General features: G+C 42.6%; 1 protein-coding gene across 1 annotated transcript in view; it reads right to left on the reverse strand.

The window, feature by feature from the left end:
* Positions 1-1,371: 1,371 nt before the first annotated feature.
* WDFY1 (WD repeat and FYVE domain containing 1) overlaps positions 1,372-24,365 on the reverse strand; it is a 52,322-nt gene continuing 29,328 nt past the window's right edge. The window contains exons 6-12 of the mRNA XM_050964091.1: positions 19,635-19,747; positions 11,312-11,438; positions 9,314-9,419; positions 5,764-5,865; positions 4,778-4,908; positions 3,875-3,983; positions 1,372-2,193 (exon numbers count right to left, since the gene is read on the reverse strand). Coding sequence (XP_050820048.1) covers positions 2,134-2,193; positions 3,875-3,983; positions 4,778-4,908; positions 5,764-5,865; positions 9,314-9,419; positions 11,312-11,438; positions 19,635-19,747 — 748 coding nt within the window. The 3' untranslated portion in view covers positions 1,372-2,133. The remainder of the gene's footprint in view (positions 2,194-3,874; positions 3,984-4,777; positions 4,909-5,763; positions 5,866-9,313; positions 9,420-11,311; positions 11,439-19,634; positions 19,748-24,365) is intronic.

Below are 24,365 nucleotides of genomic sequence, written 5' to 3' on the forward strand. Positions count from 1 at the left end.
GACTTCTGTTTTCATGCTAAAACCTTCCATCATGTAGCAAGGAATGGAACTAATCAATGTAACTCTTCAAATGTTAAACATTCAACATATTCTTTTCAATACCGTTTCAGATCATTGAACAAATGTATTCCTTTTCCTAATACAGACTTGCCAAAAGCTCTAAATTAGCATTTACTCATTCAGATTTCAAATTTGAGAGGATAAACCAAAACACTAGCGTGACGCCAGTTTCTGAGGGAAGCTATGAGAAGTGTGAAGAATTAGGAAGTATCAAGCTAAAAAAAATATCCTTTAGCAAAATATTTCTGGAGAGTGGTTAGTCATAAAGCCAGTTCCAAAATATGTGAATCAAGAATATACCAGAGATGGTATTTAGTGGCATGGAATCTACCATCTTACTCAGTTTGCATTTCAGAAACAATAAGACCATGACATTACTATCCCATGATATTAGCATACACTAGCTAGAGCAGGCTATAAATGCATATCAAAAATATATGACAATGATTTTAAATCAGCAGTGTCAACAGCACCATTTGGGTGTTGCTGTAAGGCTATCATGGCAGTTCTTTCCAATACCTCAATTTTTCTGCAAGAATGAACGTATCACCTCCAATGGCGACAAAAAGAGCTGACCTGCACATACTTTTTCCCTCACTACATAATACACTATAACATCAGTTTTTATGAAAATCCAATGAACTCCCATCTCCTTTGCAACTCCACGGTACATCATGATAAAGTTAAAGGAATTTCATTTTCAAAAATTGTTTAATAAGCTCTTGTATGACAACCTTATGGCATTACATATATCCTAATATTTATGGAACGTAGATAATTCATGCACTTGACAGACCAATGTACATGGCAATATTTCCCTAAAAGTTCACTGTAAATGCCAGCTGGAATCGTGCAATCCACGAAAACGTCAGACCTCCTCACTCAGTTTATAATGGCAAGGACCACCAGTGCACATAGCATTTAAGATTAACAGCCCTCATCTGAACTCAGGCAAACTATTCAAGAAATATTCTGTATCTTCATAGTTATTGCTTAAGAGAATTTTAGAAATGTTTAACATTAATTTTTCTTCAAAAGACAGACAAGGTGGTAATTAAGCTAATGCTATAGCTATATATAGTTTCTTCATGGTAAATGGAGAACTAAGCTTTTCCACATAAAAATTTAGTTCATTAAAGTTATGTAGGAGGAGCTTTTTATTTTAGCGATTATAGCCAAGACAACAGGCTTGCATAGCCCCCCATTTTAACAGCACTGTAAAGATACTGTATGAGCATGTGAGATTTGTGACATATTGTGGGCTGCCTTCACTACTGAGAATGTGCAGCTTATCTACTAAATAACAGCTACAAAAGTTCAGTTGTGTTAGCCAAGAAGAGGGGAAAAAAAATATAGCTTCAGCATGTCTAAAAGCCTGAGATTATTTACAGACACTTCAGAAGCTATTTGAAGAGAACAGATTATTTTAAAGTAGTTTTACCAATAACTGAACTTGCAGATGACACTCCAAGAAAGCCAGTAGATCAGGACCTCTTATGTCAAGCATTTACTCTTACTGCCACCCCAAGACAGAGGGAACGCCTGCTCCTTTATTCAAACATTGCTTCAAAACAATAAGTCTTTCCTTCATCCAAAGTTATAACCAATACTCCTTTTAGAGGCAGCCTAAACAGATGCACCCAGGCAAAGAGTTCAATGGGGGACTGCTTACTGGAAGGGACAGTATTTACTATTTGCACAAACCTGAAAAAACTAAACTCATTTTGCTCTGATAATCCTTTAGCTACTGTACAAGATATTTCTGCAGAGAAAGCACATTGTTAACACTACATGTAAACCAAGTTATGACAGATCCTTTTATCGCAGTGTCATGTTGCAGGTAAGCCATTTTATGTTATATCAACAGGCTGCGAAATTGCATTTTTGCATCAAGGTGATTCTCATTGAAGCCTATGTAGAGCAAAACTCTTCTAAAGGCAACCGTCCATCCTGGAAGAGCAAGAGAAAAAGGATCCAGCAATCAGTGCTTTTGTGACGATATTCTTAGGAGGAATTTCATTCATTCGGTGCATGTTGCTGTACATAAGGTGCATGAACCTGTCAGGTCCTAGGTCAGCGTGAGGAGAAGCCAGTTGCAAGGCTGCAACCAACTACTGGCGTCATGTCCCATATCTATAAGAAAAAACAAGATGTGGGAAGCTACTCAGCACATCACATAGTATTAAAATCAAGAGTATAAGACCTACTCTAATATTCTTTTGGCTACATGTGTAACAATATGCCCTAAAAGAATCAGCATTCAACAGGACACTGAAATAGCGCTGTTTGTCAGCTTGGTCACCTTCTAAAAATTATACTAGCCTTGCGAACCAACATAGTCAAACTATGTTTGAAGAAAGGATACTAGCTTGCACAGCACGTTGTTACAGAGCTATAGAACATTAACAAAGAGGGTTTCCAAAGCCAAAATTGTTTTTTTTCCCCATAAGCCTGTCTGTGGAAGAGCATAAAAAGTTACTGGGCTGCTCCATTACTAGTATCTGCAGGAAGTATAACCACAGTATAGCATATGATCAAAAGGTTTTATGACTTAAGGAAATTGAGTACCACTGCAGTAGAGCTAGAGATAGGGCACGTTGACCAAGGGTTATACGAGTAGTGCTCTAAACTGCTGCTTGGGGCACTCCACTTGCTTTGTCTAATGTGTGTTACAGGAGCGTTCCGTGCTTTCCGACACTCCAGGATACACTTGCAGGCACTAGGCAAACAAACATACTGGTAGTGTCAAGATCCTCATCTGCCAAGCCAGCCACAGTAGTGATGAGACAAAGTATAGTGAGACATGGGAACAGGAGGAAATGAAGATAGGTATCAAACAGTAGTAAGTTGGGTAGTGTCAGATTGAAGATGGAATATCAACCTGGCAACTGAACATATACAGATTCCTCAGTGCTGAAAAACTATTTGAGAAGTAAAGACTTTATCTGATATTTGTGAGCCTGAAGCTGTCTCTGTTCCACAATTAAATCCCCAAACTGCATCCAGACATAATTAATTTCCTCTACAGTCATTTCAAATGGAGTGACAACAGGTATTTAAGCAAAACATTTTAAAATGCAAGTCCTTGGGCATGTGCTGACAAACCCTTTTGCTGAATGTATGCTATCAGCAAGAGAAGCTGAGATTAAGTTCCTCATTTGGAAGATGCGGAATCTAAATAGCAGTTCATTTCATGTCTTAATCTGATTAGTATGAGACTGAAAACACAGTTTTATTAAGACTGGATGATCTCTATGAAATCACTGTGATTAGAGAACACTGACGCTCTGGGGTCTGTGAAGAGCCCAGTTATCTATAGAAACTTCATACTTTGACGATGTGCAAAACAAATAAACTATCATAATTTAGAGAAAATCCTCCAAACCTCTATGACACGAATAGTTCTCCATTGAGCTTCAATGAGACTGAAGCTCAATGAGCCCTTCGATTTCAGATTCCTTGGAAGCAAGGACCATATCTCCTTATTGTATGGTGCTTTACAGACACTGCTACTCAAAACTATACAAACAGTGCTTTTAATTCATGAGGAATTTCCTGCATATTCACCATATTGGCTGAATGACAGTAGTGGGATCGATTATTAGAAAGTCTTTGTCCTTCACTACAATAATTAAATACTACTAAGTTTTTGACTCAGGCTTAACCTTGCTGTCCACAAAGCATGAAGTTGCCAGCTTGATTAAGTGTTTGCAACCACTGGGAAAGACAAAATAACTGACGGAGTGCATAAACTATTAATATCATCAAACCCAAAGTAAAAGAGTGAGTTACGTAACCTGTAGACTAATCCTACCTTCACAATTCGATCACTTCCACAGGTCACCATTAGTCCCCTAGAAACGTCCATAGACATGTGGGAAATGTTGTGTTTTCCTTCATGAAAGGTTGCCAGGGAAGTACGACTAGCAAAAGAGAAAACAGTTTAATTAAAAACTATTAGACATTAAAACCAGATGCCACTGCAGCAATACAAAATAAAGCATTTACAGGGAAATTTCTGAAAAGCTAGTACGTCAAACCTGACATTGCCCACCTACATGACAATGAAATAATCAGTAAGCTCTGCCCAGAGTACACTAGTTACAGGAGTGACACGTGCTTACCTGGGCTCCCACTTGATTTGTGGAAGTCCCTCAACACAGCACAAAGGAAAATAGGAACATGGTACAGAAGAATACAGTTCTTTGCTGCTGACATTTAACAGCTGTAAAGTCTACTTTTCATCCAGCTGTACTGGTTACTAGATTAAGCAAGTGCCTGCTGTTCCTCTTCTGCCTGCCCCTCCCTTCAAAATGTGTGCAAAGCAGCCCCAAAAGAACTACCAATGTAATACAACCAAGTTAACCTGACTGTGAGGCATCAATGTTCTTCGCTGCCTTGTGAAAGATAGAGGTTAATAATTTTTCCATGCTAGTACCTTATGCATATTCTTTCCTGTGAGAAGGCTGCATATTAGAACCTGAAGGTATTGGATACATAAGTGAGATTTGCTTATTTACACATCGATTATAAAGATGGTATGTAGTTTCTGGCATTTAATAGAAGGCTGATTACAAACAGATGAGCCACATCTGCCAGAGTTGTAATCAAACATATACAGACAACTTAAAGCCAACAGTTAGGTTCCTCCAGAAGTTTCAGCCTTTAGTGTATAAAGTCAGTAATGGAACAACATCAGATCTTTAAGCATACTCACTCTTCATCTTTGATTGACTCAAAGCAAGAGTCACAGACACGGACCTGGAACTCAAAGCCCATGATTGGGTAGCTGGACCGCTTAGTGCTGCACTTGCCACATACTGCTTGACCACATTTCCTGCAGTGATGCTTCACAGGAGAATTAAAATAAAATGAACATTTCAAGACATGAAGTGTTACTTGAGAACTCCCAAATCAACAGGAGGGATGACAAAAAAAAATTGTGTAGCTTCCTATGACAGTTACCTTTCAGAACCAGTCGTAACCAAGGACCAAGAAACCCTGGGTTATATGCCAGCCCCAGGGAATTTTGCCATTGACTTCCAATAAGGCCAGGATTTTACCCATATACTCTACATCACTTTTCTCCAACAGATCTGAGGGCAAGTGCCTTACAAATGAAAGATGTTCATTATACTCTTGCCTTCACTATCATCAAGAGGGGTGTGTGTGTGTGTGTGTGGGTAGGGGGGGTGAGTGGATTTCCTCTGGAACATTTAGGAGGTTCCTTTCAACATTTCCAAGAGATTCACACTCTGGCATAACTGAAGGAGGGCAAGGCCATTAGTGCTTCAGCACCACAAGGTGCTCAATTTAAGGTTAACATTTTGGTAGTGAGCTCTTAGGCCATTTTGTGCATTCGGTGTTTACTAACTAACTCTCTCTTACATGCACACTTGTGCTTAAAACAGGTTTTACTTTCTTTCAATCCCACTATTCCCCACACAGGACAACTCAGTTTAATGCTTTTCTTTACTGTACTTGGTAACTTTTCAGCACCAAGCTGAGACTTCCTTATTCACAATACTTTGCCAGCAATGAAGACACCAATGACCTCTACAGCTTTATATTATGTCTTTCTACTCATTTTTTTCTTTTCAAAGACGGATTGGAGTTGAAGTTTAGAAGTATGGAAGAAGTGTATAAAAATAGACCACCACCACAAACAGCACCATCATGAGCGATTTACAACCATATCCTCACCTGTCTCAACCCTAGTGTCTTTGTGTCCCACATCTGCTTTATATTCCAGAAGAAAGGCTGTTCACATTTTTGACAAGAATCACTTTCTAGCCACTGAGGAGCCTAGCAGGGGAGGGAGAAATAAATACTCTTAGCACATATGCAAATCAACAAGGTTATGAACAGCTCAGGTTTTCATTTTTTGTTTTTAAATGAAGATAGATGTACAGTGAAATTTAAATAACTATTGAGACGAGCCCTGTCAGCTATGGACATTACAAAACAATACAAAAGAAACCCTGACTTGCTTTACATTCAGTCACACTCAAAAAGCAATTTGAGAATTCAGTGCTGAGCTGTGTGCAGGAGTCATAATAATAGTTACCAAGATCTGTGCTCTCGCACAGTGTTTACCCCACAGCGTTTCTTCTTACTGCCCTAATGAGAAAACCTGCTAAGATGCATCTCATTTATTAGATTGCTGCAAGAGTTGTAGATCCCTCAGTCTTGCTGCCAGGATGATTCTGAATGGCTATAAAGTAATCTGAGATACAGAAACTCTACAGTGAATTAATTACTCCCTCAGAAGCTCTCACTCTCATCATGTCCTTTTCCTGGGGCTGCAGCCTTTGAAGCAATTAAGAGAAAAAAACTTTTATCAGCTGCATCCCACCTACCCTCACTCCAAGTATGGGCCTCTGCTTCCCTATCTGGAAATGATGCTTGACTATACTGGGCTCTCTGGATAATGTGAGCAATAGACATGCTAAGTAGTACTAACATTCTCAGATATTACTGCACTATAGCAAAGTACTCAAAGCATAACTCTGAAGTTAATATTTGCACTTTTTAGTAAAGTATATTTGTGGGACAACACATAATAATAGTTTTAGGGCATCTCCTTATGTTTTGGGTAAATAGTCCCATGCATCTGATAAGGATCATATACCCTGGAAGCTATTTCAAGGTTAGTTTAACTCCCTTAAATTCCACACCACTGCAGTGTTGCAACTTATGCCCAAGAGAACAGAAAAAGAGAAATTGTTCTATGGTGACTCACTTTCCATCTCAAATTTCAGAATAACCCTGACCACCTACACTGACTGCTGAGTCATGGTCTCTCCACATTCTATGACGCTCCATCTCCCCAACAGACTAAACAGTAAGTGATATCCACTAACATTCCCTTTTCTATCACATTGGTGGACCTTCCTACAACAGATGCATCAATAAAAGAGAGTAGCAAATTCTTAATTAACCAGGATTGTTGACAAATGGAGAGCGAGAGCACGAGTGCGTGAGAGGGTGTGTGGTGATTCAGTCAGAAAGAAAGACTGTCTCCATTTCAATAATAAGGTGATAACAGTTTCAGGGACCATTGTTTTCATCTCCTGCCCATTTGGGTTTCCACTATTGGTTCAGCTGCTTCTGTTTCTCATTTCTCAATCTCCATTTAATGGCAGAAAATAGATAAACCAAGGGATAAAACATTAAAAACTACCAAAGTTTAATCTAAACTCCCATTAAAAAAATCTATGCCACTAGTTTTGGGAATTTCCTCAACATGTCATCAACAAGGGTCTAAAAAGCTCTAGTGCATAAAGACTGTCTAGTCTATACTTTGATCTTTAACTTGGTAAACAAAAAAACCTTAAGCTCCATAAAATCGTCTCCTCACTGTTCTAGAGCAGTGGTTCCCAAACTTGTTCTGACACTTGTGCAGGGAAAGCCCCTGGCGGGCTGGGCCGGTTTGTGTATCTGACACATCTGCAGGTTACGCCAATCGCGGCTCCCAGTGGCTGCGGTTCGCTGCTCCAGGCCAACGGGATCTGCTAGAAGCGGCGTGGGCTGAGGGATGTAATGGCCGCCGCTTCCAGCGGCTCCCGTTGGCCTGGAGCAGCGAACCGCAGCCACTGGGAGCCGCGACTGGCAGAACCTGCAGATGCGTCAGATACACAAACCGGCCCAGCCCGCCAGGGGCTTTCCCTGCACAAGCGTCAGAACAAGTTTGGGAACCACTGCTCTAGAGGAATCGTCAGAGTCAGTGTATTTAGCTTTATCACAGCACCATGTAGTGACTAAGGCCATGTCTACACTAGAGAGCTTACAGCGGCACAGCTGTACCAATGCAGCTGTGCCGCTGTAAGATCACTCGTATAGCCGCTCTATGCTGATGCAAGAGAGCTCTTCCATGGACATAAAAACCCACCTCCACGAGCAGCAGTAGTTAGGTTGGCGGGAGAAGCTCTTCCACCAGCATAGCACTGTTGACACCAGTGCTTCTGCCAGTGTAAATTATATTGCTTGAGGTGTGTTTTTTTTCCACACCCATGAGCCAAAGAAGTTATACTGACAAAAAATGGTAGTGTAGATATGGCCCTATATTGATCCTGAACTGGTTAACAGATTCTGGAGGAAAAGGAATCTATGGGCTTGTCCATGCTGTGCATTAGTGCACACCAGCTAGAGGTGTAGATTCTACTGTGCACCAGCATGCTATGCACTAACTGACCTGCATGGACCTTAGAAGTTCTCATGCACGCTGATATCAACAGGACTACACCAATGCACTACATATCATGTAGGCAAGCCCTTTGTTTAGCACTCAGGAGCAGTCACTTCTTTGTTCCCTTTGTACAGCACCTAGCATTGGGGCTTCTGGTCCAACATGGGCTCCTAGGTGCTACCACAATATATGTCAAATGAAAACAGTGCTTGTGGCTTTGAAGATCCTTGCAAAGAAAACAGGGTGTGCAGAGAAAAAGCAGTAAGAGCAGCCTATTACCAAGCCATTTTTTGGTTGGTCTGACAGCATTAATGTACTGGTGGCAAGAAACTACAGCTTCACAGGCTACACAGATTTTTTTCTATAGCACTTTATTTCATAATACACTAAGGAACATTTAACACAGAACAGGGTCTCAAGCCTTGCTTAAACAATATTTCAATGTATGTCATTTATATTTAGTAATCAAGGGCTCCTTAAAATCTGGCTACTTGGTGAGTCACTTTTATACTTTTAATATTAGTTTTGAGGAGAGGGGAAGGGTAAACTACAGTACCATTTTACTGAGACAAAAAAAGGAAATGTTTTGTCAAGTCTGCATAACTCTACAGGGAATTCAATACACAGTCTGCAATAGGGTGCTGCGTCTTGTAGGACCCTACAGGATTCTTTCCAACTATATTAACTAGAACAGATGTGGAGAGGGTATGCCTTTAGGTCAAGCATGGCACAGATCTATGATGTGGTCCATCCTTGTCTTTAAAATGGAAGTGTGGTCTGTGGGGACTTGGTTTCAACATGCAAAGCTTCACCTTCGTCCACATGGCCAGGCTTGCACTGAACAATGCTCTGCAGTCTTCGTGGATTTTGTCACTGCCCTTATCTTTATGGTAATCTGATACTTTTCATGGAAGCTGAGGCACTGAGCTCTGATTCCTGGCCAGTTACCAATGCTTGATTAACTTGGGGTGCCCTGATCTAGGACAGAATAACCTGGAAAGCATAGCCATTGCAGAGTTCACAAAGTGGCAGCACCAGATCCTTTGACCTAGCATTTGCGCTTACCTCTTCTCTGCTGATATCCATATTCCAAACGGCAATTCCTCCATCAGCTGAACATGAGACCAATTGCCGTGTCAGCTGAATGTAACAAATGGCCTGCACCTTGTCACTGTAAACAAAGTGGACACTATTTATTCTTTCGAACATTTAAGCAAAAGCAACATCCCTAAAAATTCAAACCCAGACTTGTTAAGAGTCACCTGGAAAGCTGAAAACAATGTCAATAGCCAGGCATTGTCAGCTATCGAATGATTTTAAAGCAAGACCACTAAGGGGCAACCTAAAGTGCTTGAAACAGAGAATCAAAGTTTAGAAGCAGGACTTGGTATCCTCATTGTCTAGTGTTATCTCAGCACTGAAGTAGCTGCGATAGAACAAAGTGTTAGCATAGGAAGCAGCAGCTTTGACCTGTAAGCTGAAGATACAGCATCATGTCAGTGTTCTACTAGTGAAGCCTAACAACAAATGGAATGCATCTCAGGTGACAGGTGTCTGAACTGAGCAGAACTGCAAATACGCTCTTCAACAGAATACCAACTTATCAGGAGACAATTGTGAGAAGATAGCCACGAAGGAATTATGTCCTTAAAGATTCAACTGGAAACTCTTTTGCTGATATGAGTTGTTAGGGTTTGCAGAATTCAATTTAAAAGATAAATATTTATTTTCACCTAATTATGTTGTTTCAGTTGCAGGAAATTATGGAGGAGTCAAACCACAGCGTGGTCAGAATAATTATTTAACAGTAGATGTCGATATAAAATGTTATAAAGCTTTAACTGTTCAAACAAAAACCACCACATGTCAAATAAATGAGGTAAATATCTTTAAGTCAAACTAGCAAGTTCAGACAAAGTACAAAAAATGCTGCTTCCTTGTAAACTTTCTTTATTACTGAGGGAATTATTTTTTCTGTGTGTGTGGGGGGGGGAGGGGGCAGAAATTGGTGTTTACTGACATTTACCAATAAAAATCGAATCCTGCCAAGCCTAGCTATTGTGATTCAACGTTCGTTTCCTTTAAGCATGGTATTCACTCACAGACGTTCAAGGAGGAAGAGTGACTTATAGAAAAAAACAAAAACATCTATTTTTGATATAGCTATTCAGAATGGAAATCTGCTGTGGATCTCCATGCTTTTAGTCACATTGAATTTTCACTGTTTTGCAGTTTTCAGTTCAGAAAGAAAAAACACTGCTTTTGAAATAGAATGATTTTTCCCACACTTTGTAAAAACTCCACCACCATCGTCCAGTGTGAGATTAGACAGGAAAAACTAATAGTTGATACACACAATCTTCCCAACAGGATACATGATGGAGGAGTGAAAGAAGCAGTGGAAAATCCTCCAGTAACATAGGTGTCAAATTACACTATTGTAGCCAATATGTAAAAGTGAACAGTTGCATGTCAATGCACAGAGGAGTGGGACTTCATGTGCACTTGTGAGAAGTGCAGGAAGTCAGCATAGATACTTTTAAAATACTAACTACGCCAATAAAATAATTCTGTGATTTCATGACTAGTGTCTAAGATGAAGAGGAAGCATTAGAACAAAGGATTGTACATATTCAAGCTGCTATGCAGATGTCATTGTACATTTCCACTCCCTTCCTGCACAAGCATCCTTATGAAGGGTACATTACAGCAGTGGGACTTGACCTCCATGCAGCAAAAACTCCCAATATTAGATGGAACACAGCTACAACACTGTAAACAAAGGTAGTCATAGTACTTTCACCCACCTCTTTATTCTGGGAACTATTTTTATTCTGATCTCACTTCCCACATTTAAGTCATAGCCATGACAGGAAGGCTGCTCTGAGATTTGTTCCCTCCAATCCCCATTCATCACCATCTTCAGAGAGAGCTCTGAAATATGCTACCTTGACTAGTTCCTATTCACAATACTTGGGAGCGTGTCACATTTAGTTTTTCTGAAACCCCACAAACTAGTTCGGTATTTGGAAAAAAATTAAATGGCAAGTCACTGCTACATACTGATGGCCCTGAAGCAGCAGTGTTCGGCCTTTCCTTCCACCAATATCCCACAGAATAATGCTGTGATCAGATGCTCCAGAGAAGAGTAGTCGTTGAACAGGATCCCACCACAGGGAAGCAACACTTCCTTTTAAAAAAAAATAAAATAAAATAAATGGATGAGGTAATCTCTTTTATTGGACTAGGAGAGAGAAACTTTGGAGCTCATTCACAGCTCTTCATTCATGCTTCAGTAAGATCAAAGGTGATAGTTCCCACTGTGACTCTAAGAGCATAGTTAGTAAAGAAAGGCAGCCTAACAGTTTAAAGTCATTGAACTATCATCAGTTGGACAATCAAACTTTAAGAGACAAAGGATAGCAAGCAATGGGATAATTTGGTTTGGCAGGACTAATGCATATTTCTAAAGTGCTCGTTGTTAGTTAAACAGTCACAGGAAAATTCAGGTTTTCATGTAACACTAAAGCCATTTTTGTTTGAAAGACAAATGTAAATACTAACATTTAATAAAGAACAGGACAAGAAGCTAAGCAATGACTTTGGTTTTCTAACAAGATGAGCTATGAATTAGGTTAACAGCTTCCCCAAGTACACCTCTACCCCGATATAAAGTGGCCCGATATAACATGAATTTGGACATAACGCGCTAAAGCACAGCTCCAGCGGCCGGGGCGGGAGGGGGGGGGGGGGGGGGGGGGGGGGGGGGGGGGGAGGGAAGAAGGAGAAGGACTGCACACTCCGGCAGATAAAAGCAAATTCAATGTAATGCAGGTTCACCTATAACGTGATAAGATTTTTTGGCTCCCAAGGACACAGTGTTATATCAGGGTAGAGGTGTCTATGTATATCAGTAGCCTATAATTGCATTTAATACCATTCCTTACTGGGCTCTTTGTAAGGTGAAAATAGTCATTGTGACAACTGAATCGATCAGGCAGCAATTTGTTCATAATACCAATATGTTAACAATACAATAATGCATACAATTGGCAGTTGAGAGGAATACAAGTGATATCAGTCATTATACGGTGACCTCTTATGTAATTAGCTCTGAATACAGTTGTGCTCTGACAGTTTATTCCAAATATTTTAATGGCAGTCAGTCACATGACAAACACATTGCAGGGCAAAATTTATGCGCTCTGTTGGTTTTTACAAAGATATTCTTTTATGTGTTTCATACTTAGAGCCCTTCAGCCTAACACACTGGCTTTGTAATTACTGAACACAGAATGCATGGTACTATATTAGGCCATCACTGTCTCATTAAAGAAAAAAAGAAGAATTACACTATTCAAGTGGTGATTTATTTTAAACTAGGGTGCGAAAACTACGGCCTGCATCCAGCCTGTCAAACCTTTTGATCCGTCCCTCGAGCTCCAGCCAGCAAGCAGGGCTGGGGGCTTGACCCGCTCCACGCAGCTCCTGGAAGCAGCAGGATCATGTCCCCACTCCATCTCCTACGTATAGAGCAGCCAGGGGACTTTGCATGCTGGCCCGCCCCAAGCACCGGCTCTGCAGCTCCCATTGGCCAGGAACCATAGCCAATGGAAGCTGCAGGGGTAGGACCTGCAGACAGTGCACCGTGCAGAGCTGCCTGGCCATCACCACGCCTCCGTGTAAGAGCCAGAGGGGGACATGCTGCTACTTCCAGTAAGCACCACCTGGAGCCTGCACCCTCTGACTTCCTCCCACCTCCCAGCCCTGACCCCTCTCCAAACCCCTCAGTCCCAGCCCAGAACACCCCCCCCCAGAACAGCCCTCACTCCCACCCACCCCATAACCCTCTGCACCAGACCAGAACCCCCTCCCGCACCCTGAACTCCTAATTTCTGGCCCCACCCTAGATCCCACACCCCCAGCCAGAGCCCTTACCCCCTCTTACACCCCAACCCCCAATTTTGTTAGCATTCAAGGCCCACCATACAATTTCCATACTCAGATGTGGCCCTCAGGCCAAAAAGTTTGCCCATCCTTGTTTTAAACCTTCAACAAAATTGGACTTTTGAAAGACCAATAAGGGCTGCTTTAATATACCAAGAGAATATAAAGTTATATCAAATTACTGGATGCAATATTCTATTCCTTTCTTTAGAGATGTGTAGTTTTATACAGCATCCTTCCACTGTTCAAGTGATATCTTTTCTGCCACTACCTCAACTGATATTCATCTTGTTTTCAGATTAAATTACAGTCTCAAATCAATCCTCTCCTTTCTGGCTCTTATAATTAGTAGCAGTAAGATTTGCATGGGCTGCACAGAAGTTTTTGTTTTTAAAACCAAACACACACACACACAGAGACCCCTTTGAAAATATTTACATGGATATTAAGAAAAACTAATAAGTACTTATGCCCAGCCACAGACCACCTTGGAAGCCAACATGCTGTTTTGGTGCATGTTTGCTATTCAATTGTAGTGAATTGCTAAAGAGTTGTAAGGAGGAAGTGAAGGGAAAGAAAGAAAGTTTAGTTAAAGCAGCCACCTTTGAAATCTCCTGCACCTGGGATCCTGTCTTACAGAGCAACAAGATTCTTTCACAGAATGCTGATATTAAATAAAGTTCTCAAACTGGTACAACAAGGCCTAAAGGTGCTGTTTTAAATCAATACAAAAGGCTGCATGGACATTTATTTTGGTTTAAACCAGTCTTCTTTCTATCACAACTAAACTGAAATAAGCTACTCTTGAACCAAAGAGTCCCACCTGGGCTTTGACGAATTTAATTTAAGGGATGATTTTAAACCAATGTAATTAAACTGTTGAAACCCATGCTGACAAGGCCTCAGCAATAGCAGACCCACTGAGCCAACATGAGTGGTAAGAACAATTCAGTATGGCATCAAGTCATCTGTTTATATGACATGCAAGCTACATAGAAAAGATACTTGAAAAATCTGCTTTGATTTAGTATTTTATAGCTCACTGAATTTTAAGTATCAACAGAATACAATAGACTAATTCACAGTACACATTAAGTTGCAGAATTAATTCAAATGACACTCATTTAGCTTGGCAAAGAATTCTGTAAAATAATCTTATTTTCACACACTGTTCCACCTTCCCTGGTGCAGAGATTTTTGTGGTCAGGAGGAACCTGATCCATGAGAAGGATTTGTTACCAGGAAAAATGGCAGAATTAGAATTGTTGGGAGGTTATAAGGTCCTTGCACCTTTAGCTAAGGTACACATAGAAACTAGTAATTTGCAGGCTGAACTGACTGTTTTGCACTGTTTCTATGGGGGAATGATTTGATGTGGCAGAATCTGTCCCAGGGTTTGTTAGCAGCAAGAAGGAATCTTGTGCTGAAAGCCCCGGGGGGGAGGGTAAAGTCACATGTGCTGCTGGGGAAATAGGAGAGAGAGTGAGTGTCTCTTTAATTCCTCAGTAGCTGTGGAAAAATGGGCCATTGGGAGCAGGGATGGTAGTGACCAGTTCCTGTAGCCCCAGGGCTCAAGGCAGGTCCCTGTGGAAAGGGCTGGATAGAGCCAGCTCCTGTCCTGTGATCATCTCCCTTGGGGAAGGGAATGGTCCACCTTGTAAGAGGGAGGCCTTCCCAGCTGCTGACTGCCAGGAAGTTGTAGTTCAGTAGGGGACAGGCCTAGTCCTAGGGTGCACAGAGACATGTATCCCAGAGACAGAAGTTAGGGTCCTAATGACCACTGTGGTGGGAACAGACCCCAAGGGCTCTGTTGCTGGAAGCGAGTCCAACCTGAGAGGGAGCAGGAGGTGGCGGAGGAGTTTGCTGGACAGGGAAGTGTCTGTCATAGCTGTGAGCCCACAGCTGGATCAAGGTCACCTTCCTTTTTGGGGAACACAGGGGTGTCTGCCTCGGGGGGAACCCAGAGAGGGAAGTCCAGACAGAAGGTGAGGGGGGAGAGGATGGTCTGCCACTTTTTGCAGGAAGGCATTTCCCCAGGAGGAGGGCAAAGGCTCAGCATCTGAAATGCCAGACCTCACCTGTGGATTATATTTTAAGTGAATACTAGGGGTTAAGTCTCTTGGAGGGGAAGAGTCCATACAGCTGACCTTTCGGGAACAGAGTGGGGTGATCAAGGGGATCTTACCAATCCAAAGCATTCTAAGAATGTTATGCATCTCTCTTTATCATAGAATCATAGACTTTAAGGTCAGAAGGGACCATTATGATAGTCCAGTCCAGGGGTCAGCAGTCCAGGGGTCAGCAACCTACGGCATGTGCGCCACCTTTGGCACGCGAGCCGATTTTGCCTGGCACATGGCTGCTAGCCTGGGTCTCAGCCGCTGGCCCCACTCAGCGCACGGCCAGCTGAGTGAACAGAACCCCAGGCCACAGAGACTGAGCGACGGGTGTGACCATCGATTCCCCTCTCCCCACGCTCAGGTTCTGCAGCTCCTGGGAGTGTGAGCTGCTGGGGCACGGGGCCCTGAGCCTGCTGCAGGACAGGCGGCAGCAGCAGCAGCAGCTCACACTCCCAGGAGCTGCAGAGCCCGAGCCCGGCAAGGGGGGACCGCCACCCACATGCATCCGCACTTGGGTTCTGCAGCTCCCAGAAGTGTGAGCTGTTGCCGCCACTGCCCCTCCCGCAGCTCCCCCCTCCTGCTGCCTCAGCACTCCACTTGGAGTATTTTTGATTGTTGAAATATGGTAATCCTAGGGCAAGGGCGGAGCCAGTAGGGTGCCTGGGGGCTGGCACCTGCACACATCCACTGCAGCCTGCAGGAGCCCCTGGGGTGGGTGGGGCATAGCTGCTCCCCACTAGTGGCGCTGCCGCCTTTGCAGGGCTGCTGCCCCCCTGCACTGCACCAGCTCCTCCATGGCTGGGGCTCACTGCTGCTGCAAGTGGAATACTCTGGCTCTCCAGTGCCTATGGAAGGTGGCTCCTCCCTGCCGAGCTGCTGCAGTGGCCCAAGCCCAGCAAAGCCAGTGAGTGGACTCGGGGAGGGAAGGCTCGTGGGGGGGCTGCGCACCCTCCAGGGGGTTCAGGGGGCAGAGAAGGGGGAACTTGGTCTAGGGAGCAGCCTCTGGGCATGGCTGGCCCCTGGGGTCTATAAAGGCTTGGTGGGATTTGCCCCTCAAAATGAGCCGATGTGCGGGGCATGGGTGCAAGGTGGAAGTTTTGCCTAGAGCGCATAATATCCTTGCACCAGCCCTGTCCCAGCGAGTGCGTGCACCCCAGGTTAAGAACCACTGCACTAAACTGATAAGATCTGCACTTTAATTTCATTTTAAATGAAGCTTCTTAAACATACATACAATAGTTTATAGACTTAGAGAGACCTTCTAAAAACGTAAAAATCTATTACTGGCACATGAAACCTTAAGTTATGGTGAATAAATGAAGACACTGCACACCACTTCTCAAAGGTTGCTGACCCCTGGTCTAGTCTGACCTCCTGCACAATGCAGGCCACAGAATCTCACCCACCAACTCCTGTATCAAACCCCTAACCTATGTCTGAGTTACTGAAGTCCTCAAACTGTGGTTTAAAGGACTTCAAGGTACGGAGAATTCTCCAGCAAGTGACCTGTGCCCTACGCTGAAGAGGAAGGCGGAAAACCCCAGGGCCTCTACTAGTCTGCCCTGGAGGAAAATTTCTTCCCAACCCCAAATATGGCAATCAGCTAAACCCTGAGCATATGGGCAAGACTCACCACCCAGACACCCAGGAAAGAATTCTTTGTAGGAACTCAGATCCCACTCCAACATTCCATCGGGCATATTTACAGCTAATGGTAAAAGATCAATTGCCAAACTTAGGCTATCCCATCATACCATCCCCTCCATAAACTTATCAAGCTTAGTCTTAAAGCCAGATATGTCTTTTGCTCCCACTGCTCCCCTTGGAAGACTGTTCCAGAACTTCACTTCTGATTGTTAGAAACCTTCATCTAATTTCAAGTCTAAAACTTCCTGATGGACAGTTTAGCCATTTGTTCTTGGGTCCACATTGGTACTGAAGCTTAAATAATTTCTCTCTCTCCCTGGTATTTATTCCTCAGATATATTTAGAGAGAGCAATCATATCTCCCCTCAGCCTTCTTTTGGTTAGGCTAAACAAGACAAGCTCTTTCAGTCTCCTTTCATACGACAGGTTTTCCATTCCTCGGATCATCCTAGTAGCTCTTCTCTGTACCTGTTCCAGTTTGATTTCATCCTTCTCAAACATGGGAGACCTTATCTGGAATACTGTGTGCAGTCTGGTCTCCCCAGTGCCTTGTATAATGGTACTCTCTCTACTGGAAATAGCTCGCCTAATGCATCCCAAGACCACATTATCTTTTTTCATGGCCATATCACATTGGCGGCTCAGTCATCCTATGATAAATCAATACTCCGAGGTCCTTCTCCTCTTCTGTTACTGCCAACTGATGCACCCCCAGCTTAACAAAAATTCTTGTTATTAATCCCTAAATGCATGACCTTGCACTTTTCACTATTAAATTTCATCCTATTACTATTAATCCATTTTACAAGGTCATCCAGATCTTCCTGTATGATATCCTGGTCCTTCTCTGTATTGGCAATACCTCCCAGCTTTGTGTCATCCGCAAACTTTATTAGCACATTGCTACTTTTTGTGCCAAGGTCAGTAATAAGAAGGTTAAATAAGACGGGTCCCAAAACAGATCCCTGAGGAACTCCATTAGTAACCTCCCTCCAGCCTGACAGTTCACCATTCAGTACGACCCATTGTACTCTCCCCTTAACCAGTTCCTTATCCACCTTTCAATTTTAATATTGATCCCCATCTTTTCCAATTTAGCTAATTCCCCATATGGTATTGTATCAAATGCCTTACTGAAATTGAGGTAAATTAGATCCACTGTGCTTCCTTTCATCTAAAAAAAGAAAAAATCTGATACCTTCTTTAAGAAGGTGATCAGGTTGGTTTGGCACGACCTACCTTTTGTAAAACCATGTTGTATTTTGTTCTAATTACAATTGACCTCAGTGTCCTTAACTACTTTCTCCTTGAAATTTTTTTTCAAGACCTTGCATACTATAGATCTCAAACTAACAGGTCTGCAGTTACCCAGATCACCTCCCCCCCCCCCCTTAAAAATAGGAACTATGTTAGCATTTCTCCAGTCATATGGTATAACCCCCTGAGTTTACAGATTCATTAAAAATTCTTGCTAACAGGCTTGCAATTTCATGTGCCAGTTCCTTAAAGTTCTTGGATGAAGATAATCTGGGCCCCCCAATTTAGTCCCATTAAGTTGTTCGAGTTAGGTTACTGTTATAGAGGGAGGACAATTTATGAGTTTACCCTGTATAAGCTTTATACAGGGTAAAATGGATTTATTTGAGGTTTGGATTCCATCGGGAGCTGGGTGTCTGGGTGCTTAAAGCAGGAAACCTGCTGAGCAGTTTTTGGGCACGTCTGCAACTTTGGAGGCATGGTCCAAAATTGGGTCTGTGCTGCAGCAGGTTAGCGTGTCTGGTTTAACAAGGCAGGGTTCTGGAAGTCCCAAGCTGGCAGGGAAAGAGGGCTCAGAGGTAACTTCAGCATGTCAGTTGACACTGCCAGGGGAGTCTCTGGGACTGAACCCGTGACACACAATACTAGATAAACACTTAAGAATCTATATCAACCATCACCATAATATCTATACATCTTAAATAGAACTGAGTCAGGCAAAACTGAGCCAAAACCTAACATTGCACATATTGTACCATACATCAGGTTACAAGGATTAGTTTCAACTCCATTACACAGGCCTTATGCAATTCTACTAACACCTTAAGATATGAAGGTAAGTCCAATGCATAAACTCTAGAATTTATCCCATAATTTACAAACTCCTCTAGATAACTTTTTGCAAAGTTTTCTTACATTTGATTAAAACATACGGTGATAGCAATGGTGAACACTGCACAAACATGTACAAGACACTTGCCTTAAAGTGGTAACATTCTAGACACTAAGATGGAGCCATTCCTTCATATTAACGAATATAGGCTGACATTTTGTAAGGTGAGCCATCTTGTAAAGTGGGCTATGCATATACACATGCATCATTCAAGGCAGTTACTTTGAAGCTCATGCTCTATAACTGGTGCCTAGGATGACGGCAATGTCACCCATAGCAGCCTACAGTTCCCTATGAAACAAGCAGAGTTCTTAGCTACTTAAATATCCTGTTATTTTAAGATATGAGTTTTGTTAGTAACTTCTCTTTATAGAGGAAGAACTTTGTTCAGCAAGTGGTGACAGGCAACGAACTCGATAGCTTAGGTCAGAACCTGCTCTTGATTACATTCCCCATCTGCTAATAGAAAGTTGTATAATCACAGACTGAATTAGCCAGGGAAATGACGGGGAAGTTAGTTTACCTTCATGCCCTTTGAGCGTTGTGATAACCGTGCATGTGTTCTGTTCAAGCTTCAGCAGCGTGATCTGTCCAGAGTAGTCCCCAACAAAGGCATGCTGGGTTTCAATGTCATATCTGAACACAAGTCAAGGAATACCACCAACTGTTCTCAGTCTCACTTGCTTCTCTTTACAGCAAAAATACTCTGCCAGCATGACTAAAAAACAAACAGGTTAAAGCAACAATTAACAGAAACCATACTGGAAAGATCTTTAGTGGCCCATAAACAAATACTAGAGTGCTGATGTAGTACAAACCTGTAAAGAAGGAAACAAAGGTTTACACAAAGGGTATGTTTTTTTAAAAAGGTGTTCAGCTCTGCTTTCACCAGAAGTTTAAAAAGTGCAAGAACCTTCAATTAAGGATGTTCCTGAAACTCAGGAGGAGCCAAAATATTTTATGAACTAGACTGGAGACTTAGGGTATGGCTACATTTGAAATTTCAAAGCGCTGCCATGGCAGCGCTTTGAAGCGTGAGTGTGGTCGGAGCGCCAGCACTGGGAGAGAGCTCTCCCAGCGCTGCACGTAAACCACATCCCTTACGGGTGTAGCTTGCAGTGCTGGGAGCCATGCTCCCAGTGCTGCGGCACTGATTACACTGAGGCTTTACAGCGCTGTATCTTGCAGTGCTCAGGGGGGTGTTTTTTCACACCCCCTGAGCGCGAAAGTTGCAGCGCTGTAAAGTGCCAGTGTAGCCAAACTTAGAGACAGATCAATAATCCACTCTTAACTTACCTGAAAGTGCAAGAGAACTCATGGAATAGAGTCTTGCCTACATAAGGTACCTTATATTCAGACATATGATAAACAGGATCAAAAATTACTTGTTTCCTATTTCCCCCCCTTTCCTTAACTGAAGTAGAGTGGTGTTGCTACGGAAGGGCCTGAGGGAAGCCAGAACTGTCTCTCAGGAGTATCTGGAAATTCTAATTAGCCCTACCTTCCATGGCACGTATCAACTGACCTTCTATTTGTGTTATTTGTATTCCAGTAATACTGCAATCCTGATTAGGGTGATATAAAGGCCCCTTGTGCGGCACTGTAAAAAAAATAAGAGCCTGTCCCTGCACTAGAGACCTTACAACGTAAGTGGATAAATCCTTTACCTCCCTGTTTTGTAATGTAAGCTGAATGATCAAGATAATATATGGCAAACATAAAAGTTACTTTTCAAAAGTTTTACTATTCATAAGAAGTGGTGCCTGAAGACTGGTATTGCTCCATCCAGAAAACAGCTGGCACTACCTATTCCTGGAAGGGACTTCCCCAGTCCCTGAGATTGGCTTATTGTTTGCTCTGCTGACCCCACCACCAAAAGACAAGAAGTAACTAAGAAGGATTTACTGTGTAGAAAGAAGTGCAGTATAACTAAAAAATTGTCACCACAATGGGGAGAAAACTGTGCTTCCAACGTCTTAACAAGCATGAGTGGTTTAAGAATCTGAGCGTCTGAAGATAAACAATCCTGCACCTGAGAAGCCTATACAGACAGGCTGCCAACTGCAAGATCTCAGACTTATCAGCATTATTTCATCCTGAAGTCTAGGTGTCCAATTATATAAATTATAATATATTGTTTAATCAGACACTACATCAAGGAACATCTATTCTGTAATATTTTATATTTGTATAAGCATTTGAAAAAGATTAACTCATGCATCAAAGAAGCTTTTAATGACTGTGCTGAATATTCAAGTGCATATACTGACAAGCTGGTCATTTGCTCCCCACTGTTAATGATTCAAGCACACAATATGTTGACAGGAAGCAATTTCATTTGAAGAAAATAAAGGCCATGCCATGGAAAGCTACATTAAACATTTTCTGTTAAAAACAAAGTATTCTACATTTCCCCCTTTCCTTGGAGCAATCTGTTCCAGATATTCACTGAAATGACTGAGGATTAGTTAGTGACCAGAGTTTTCACCAGATGCTTATAGATCAGAACTCAGGGGTTGGGGGAAGAGAAAACTGGATTGTTTTGTGAACAGATCTTGTAATGAGCATTTATTATGCACAGTTCTGTACTGTTATGTCAACATACCTTACTTGGAGACTGGTGTAAAACAGAGCATTGGCAGGAAGACAGAGCTACTTTCAGTTTTTAGTATTGTGTTTTGCAAGTTAAGTGTGGTAGGCCAAATCAGTGCATAGACCTCAAAACAAAAACATGTTTCAAAGCAGTGTCAGCAATTCAGCATGAAGCATTCTTTTCTATTTGGTATAGAAGCAATCCCTTAGCACATGGTTTGGGGAACTATACTCCTAGAGGACTATCATTTTTAAGAAGAGTGAGGTGACTAGTGGGAGGGACACAAAGGGAGCACCAGCTAAGGGGGACACATGACCTCCCAATGTGACCTGTCTCCACACGACCCCACCCCATGTGACTTGCCCCTGCCCTGCCCTCAGCCCAGGGGCCCCATGCTCTCCCCATCATCTTCTGGCAGGGAGAGGTGGAGCTCTGCTCCAGTCTCTCTGGCATGTGTGGAGCCACTAATGCACTCTCCCAGGCAGCCTCCGACCATGCTGCCTGCCTGGGCTGTCCCAGGCAATCAGCGTGGCTGGAGGCTGCCTGGGAGAGTGCAACCACTGCATGCTGCACCAGGCAGCGTGGCCAGAAGAGGCGGCTATGGAAGAGGAGAGGCTCTGGCTCTCTCTCTCTTCCCTTCTGACTAGGGCCCTGCCTCTTCATCTCCTCAGCTTCTGGCCTTCAACCCTCCACCTGCTGTTTCGGGGAGGGTCATGTAACCCTTCCACAGTCACCACATAGCCTCTGTATAAGATCACTGCTGTAAGCTCCTACATTCCCTTGCAGATTCAACTGAATGCCTACCATTCATGGTCTAAGCTGTTCAGGGTTGACACATTCATGATGGGTGGTGACTGCAGTGATGACTATATTATCTGTATATCAGACAAGTTTGCAAGCACTTTGGAAGCCACCAGGATGAAAGACTAAAATTAACCTGACATTGTATATGAAGTGTTTACCATCACAGCACAATAGAGAAAACATTAGCATCCAGAGTTCCTTTTTGGGAAAGAAATTTGTGGCAGGAAAGCAAATTCCAGGGAGTCCATGAATGTGGGGGTCCCGATAAATAGTGATCTTGAAGAAAGTTAATAGCACATTAGTGACCTCTTGAGATTTAAACTGTGACTAATTAATGTCAGTGAAGGCAGAACAATGAGACAAAAGAACCTTCAAAGATTATAGACAGGCAGAAAGGAATAAAGATCCAGCTTGGAAACACGTTAATTAATACAGATATGGGAAAATAAAACTGACATACTTATTCAATAAAAGGAAAAAACCAGGAATGTTAAAATATCCAAGGACAAGAAATTCGATATGAGCTTGCAGTATTAAGCAGTAAAAAAGATACACTTTAGCTTTAAACTGAGGATACACAGGCATTACATCAAAAGATATTAGACCCCGTTTATAAACAGCCCTGGCTATGCAGCCTATGAATTATGTTCCCACCTAAGCATTTTATTCCCAGAATCTGGTAACAGATAAAATGGAGTGAGTCTAGAAGAGATCAACAAAAACAATCAGGAAGCTGGAGGAATTAACAGACTTTGTAGGATAAAAAGATATGTAGTTTGGCAAAGGAAATTGGCACATCAGTCTGCAATTATGGAGAGAAGAGTCACCAAGTACAGCACAATGGCCTATCATTAGGAGTAATGATGGGAAACCTTGAGGCTTAACATCAGGAAAAGCTTTCCAACAAGATCTACTAAGCAGAGGAACAGGCTTCCAAGCCTGTCACTTTGGAATTTTAAAGCTGTCCCGGACAGAAGACTAGAAAATACACAGTAGGGAACACTCCTACTGTGGGATGGGGCGAAGAGACAGGAAGGAAGAACCATAAGATCAACCAGTTCATTCTTTTCTCTATGTTCTGATTCGCTAAATCTGAACTGATTGTAGAAAATATGGCACATACTAGTGGGACATGAAATAACCCTAATGAAAGGAGCTGGGTAGGGGCTGATGGGTAGAGAACTACACTCCATACAATATATATCTTGTGAGAATTATTCTGGGATATAGATTGAGGGCTGGTTTACACTACAGTTAGGTCGACATAAAACAGCTTATGTCAACTTAATTATATCAGTGTCTTCACTACAGCCTTCCTGCTGCTGAAGTACGTACACTACTATACTGACATAACTACTCCACCTCCACAAGAGGTGAAAGGCTTATGTCGGCATAGCGTCTATGTAGACACTACGTCTCTTACATTGGCTGTTGGCTGTCTTGTCCATTTCACATCAGCCCCCACAACACCCCAGCGGGAGCCTGGCAGCCTTGTCAATTTTGCAGCCAAAAGCTTCCCCCACTCCTGGTGCAAGGAGGTGGAGGGGCAGCACACCGGGACCACAGGGAGCCGGTGGGGCAGCTGGGGTCCTGGCAGGGAGGTGCCAAAGGGGATGAGATTCCAGTCTCTCAGCTCCCCACATTGGCCTCTTAGGTCAGTGGAAGTGCTCCTGGTGAGGACATGCACCACCGACAAGGAGGGTAGTCTGGACATGCACCACTGCAGTAATTACTATGGTGGCTGTAAGTCAATCTAATACAAGTCGACTTACGTTTCTAGTGTAGACATACCCCATGCCTTAACTTGGAGACATATAGCAGATGGCTTTTTACTTTATACACACACAGATGAATAAC

The sequence above is a fragment of the Gopherus flavomarginatus genome, chromosome 8 (genome assembly GCF_025201925.1).
Source record: "Gopherus flavomarginatus isolate rGopFla2 chromosome 8, rGopFla2.mat.asm, whole genome shotgun sequence".
NCBI classification, from domain to species: domain Eukaryota; kingdom Metazoa; phylum Chordata; order Testudines; family Testudinidae; genus Gopherus; species Gopherus flavomarginatus.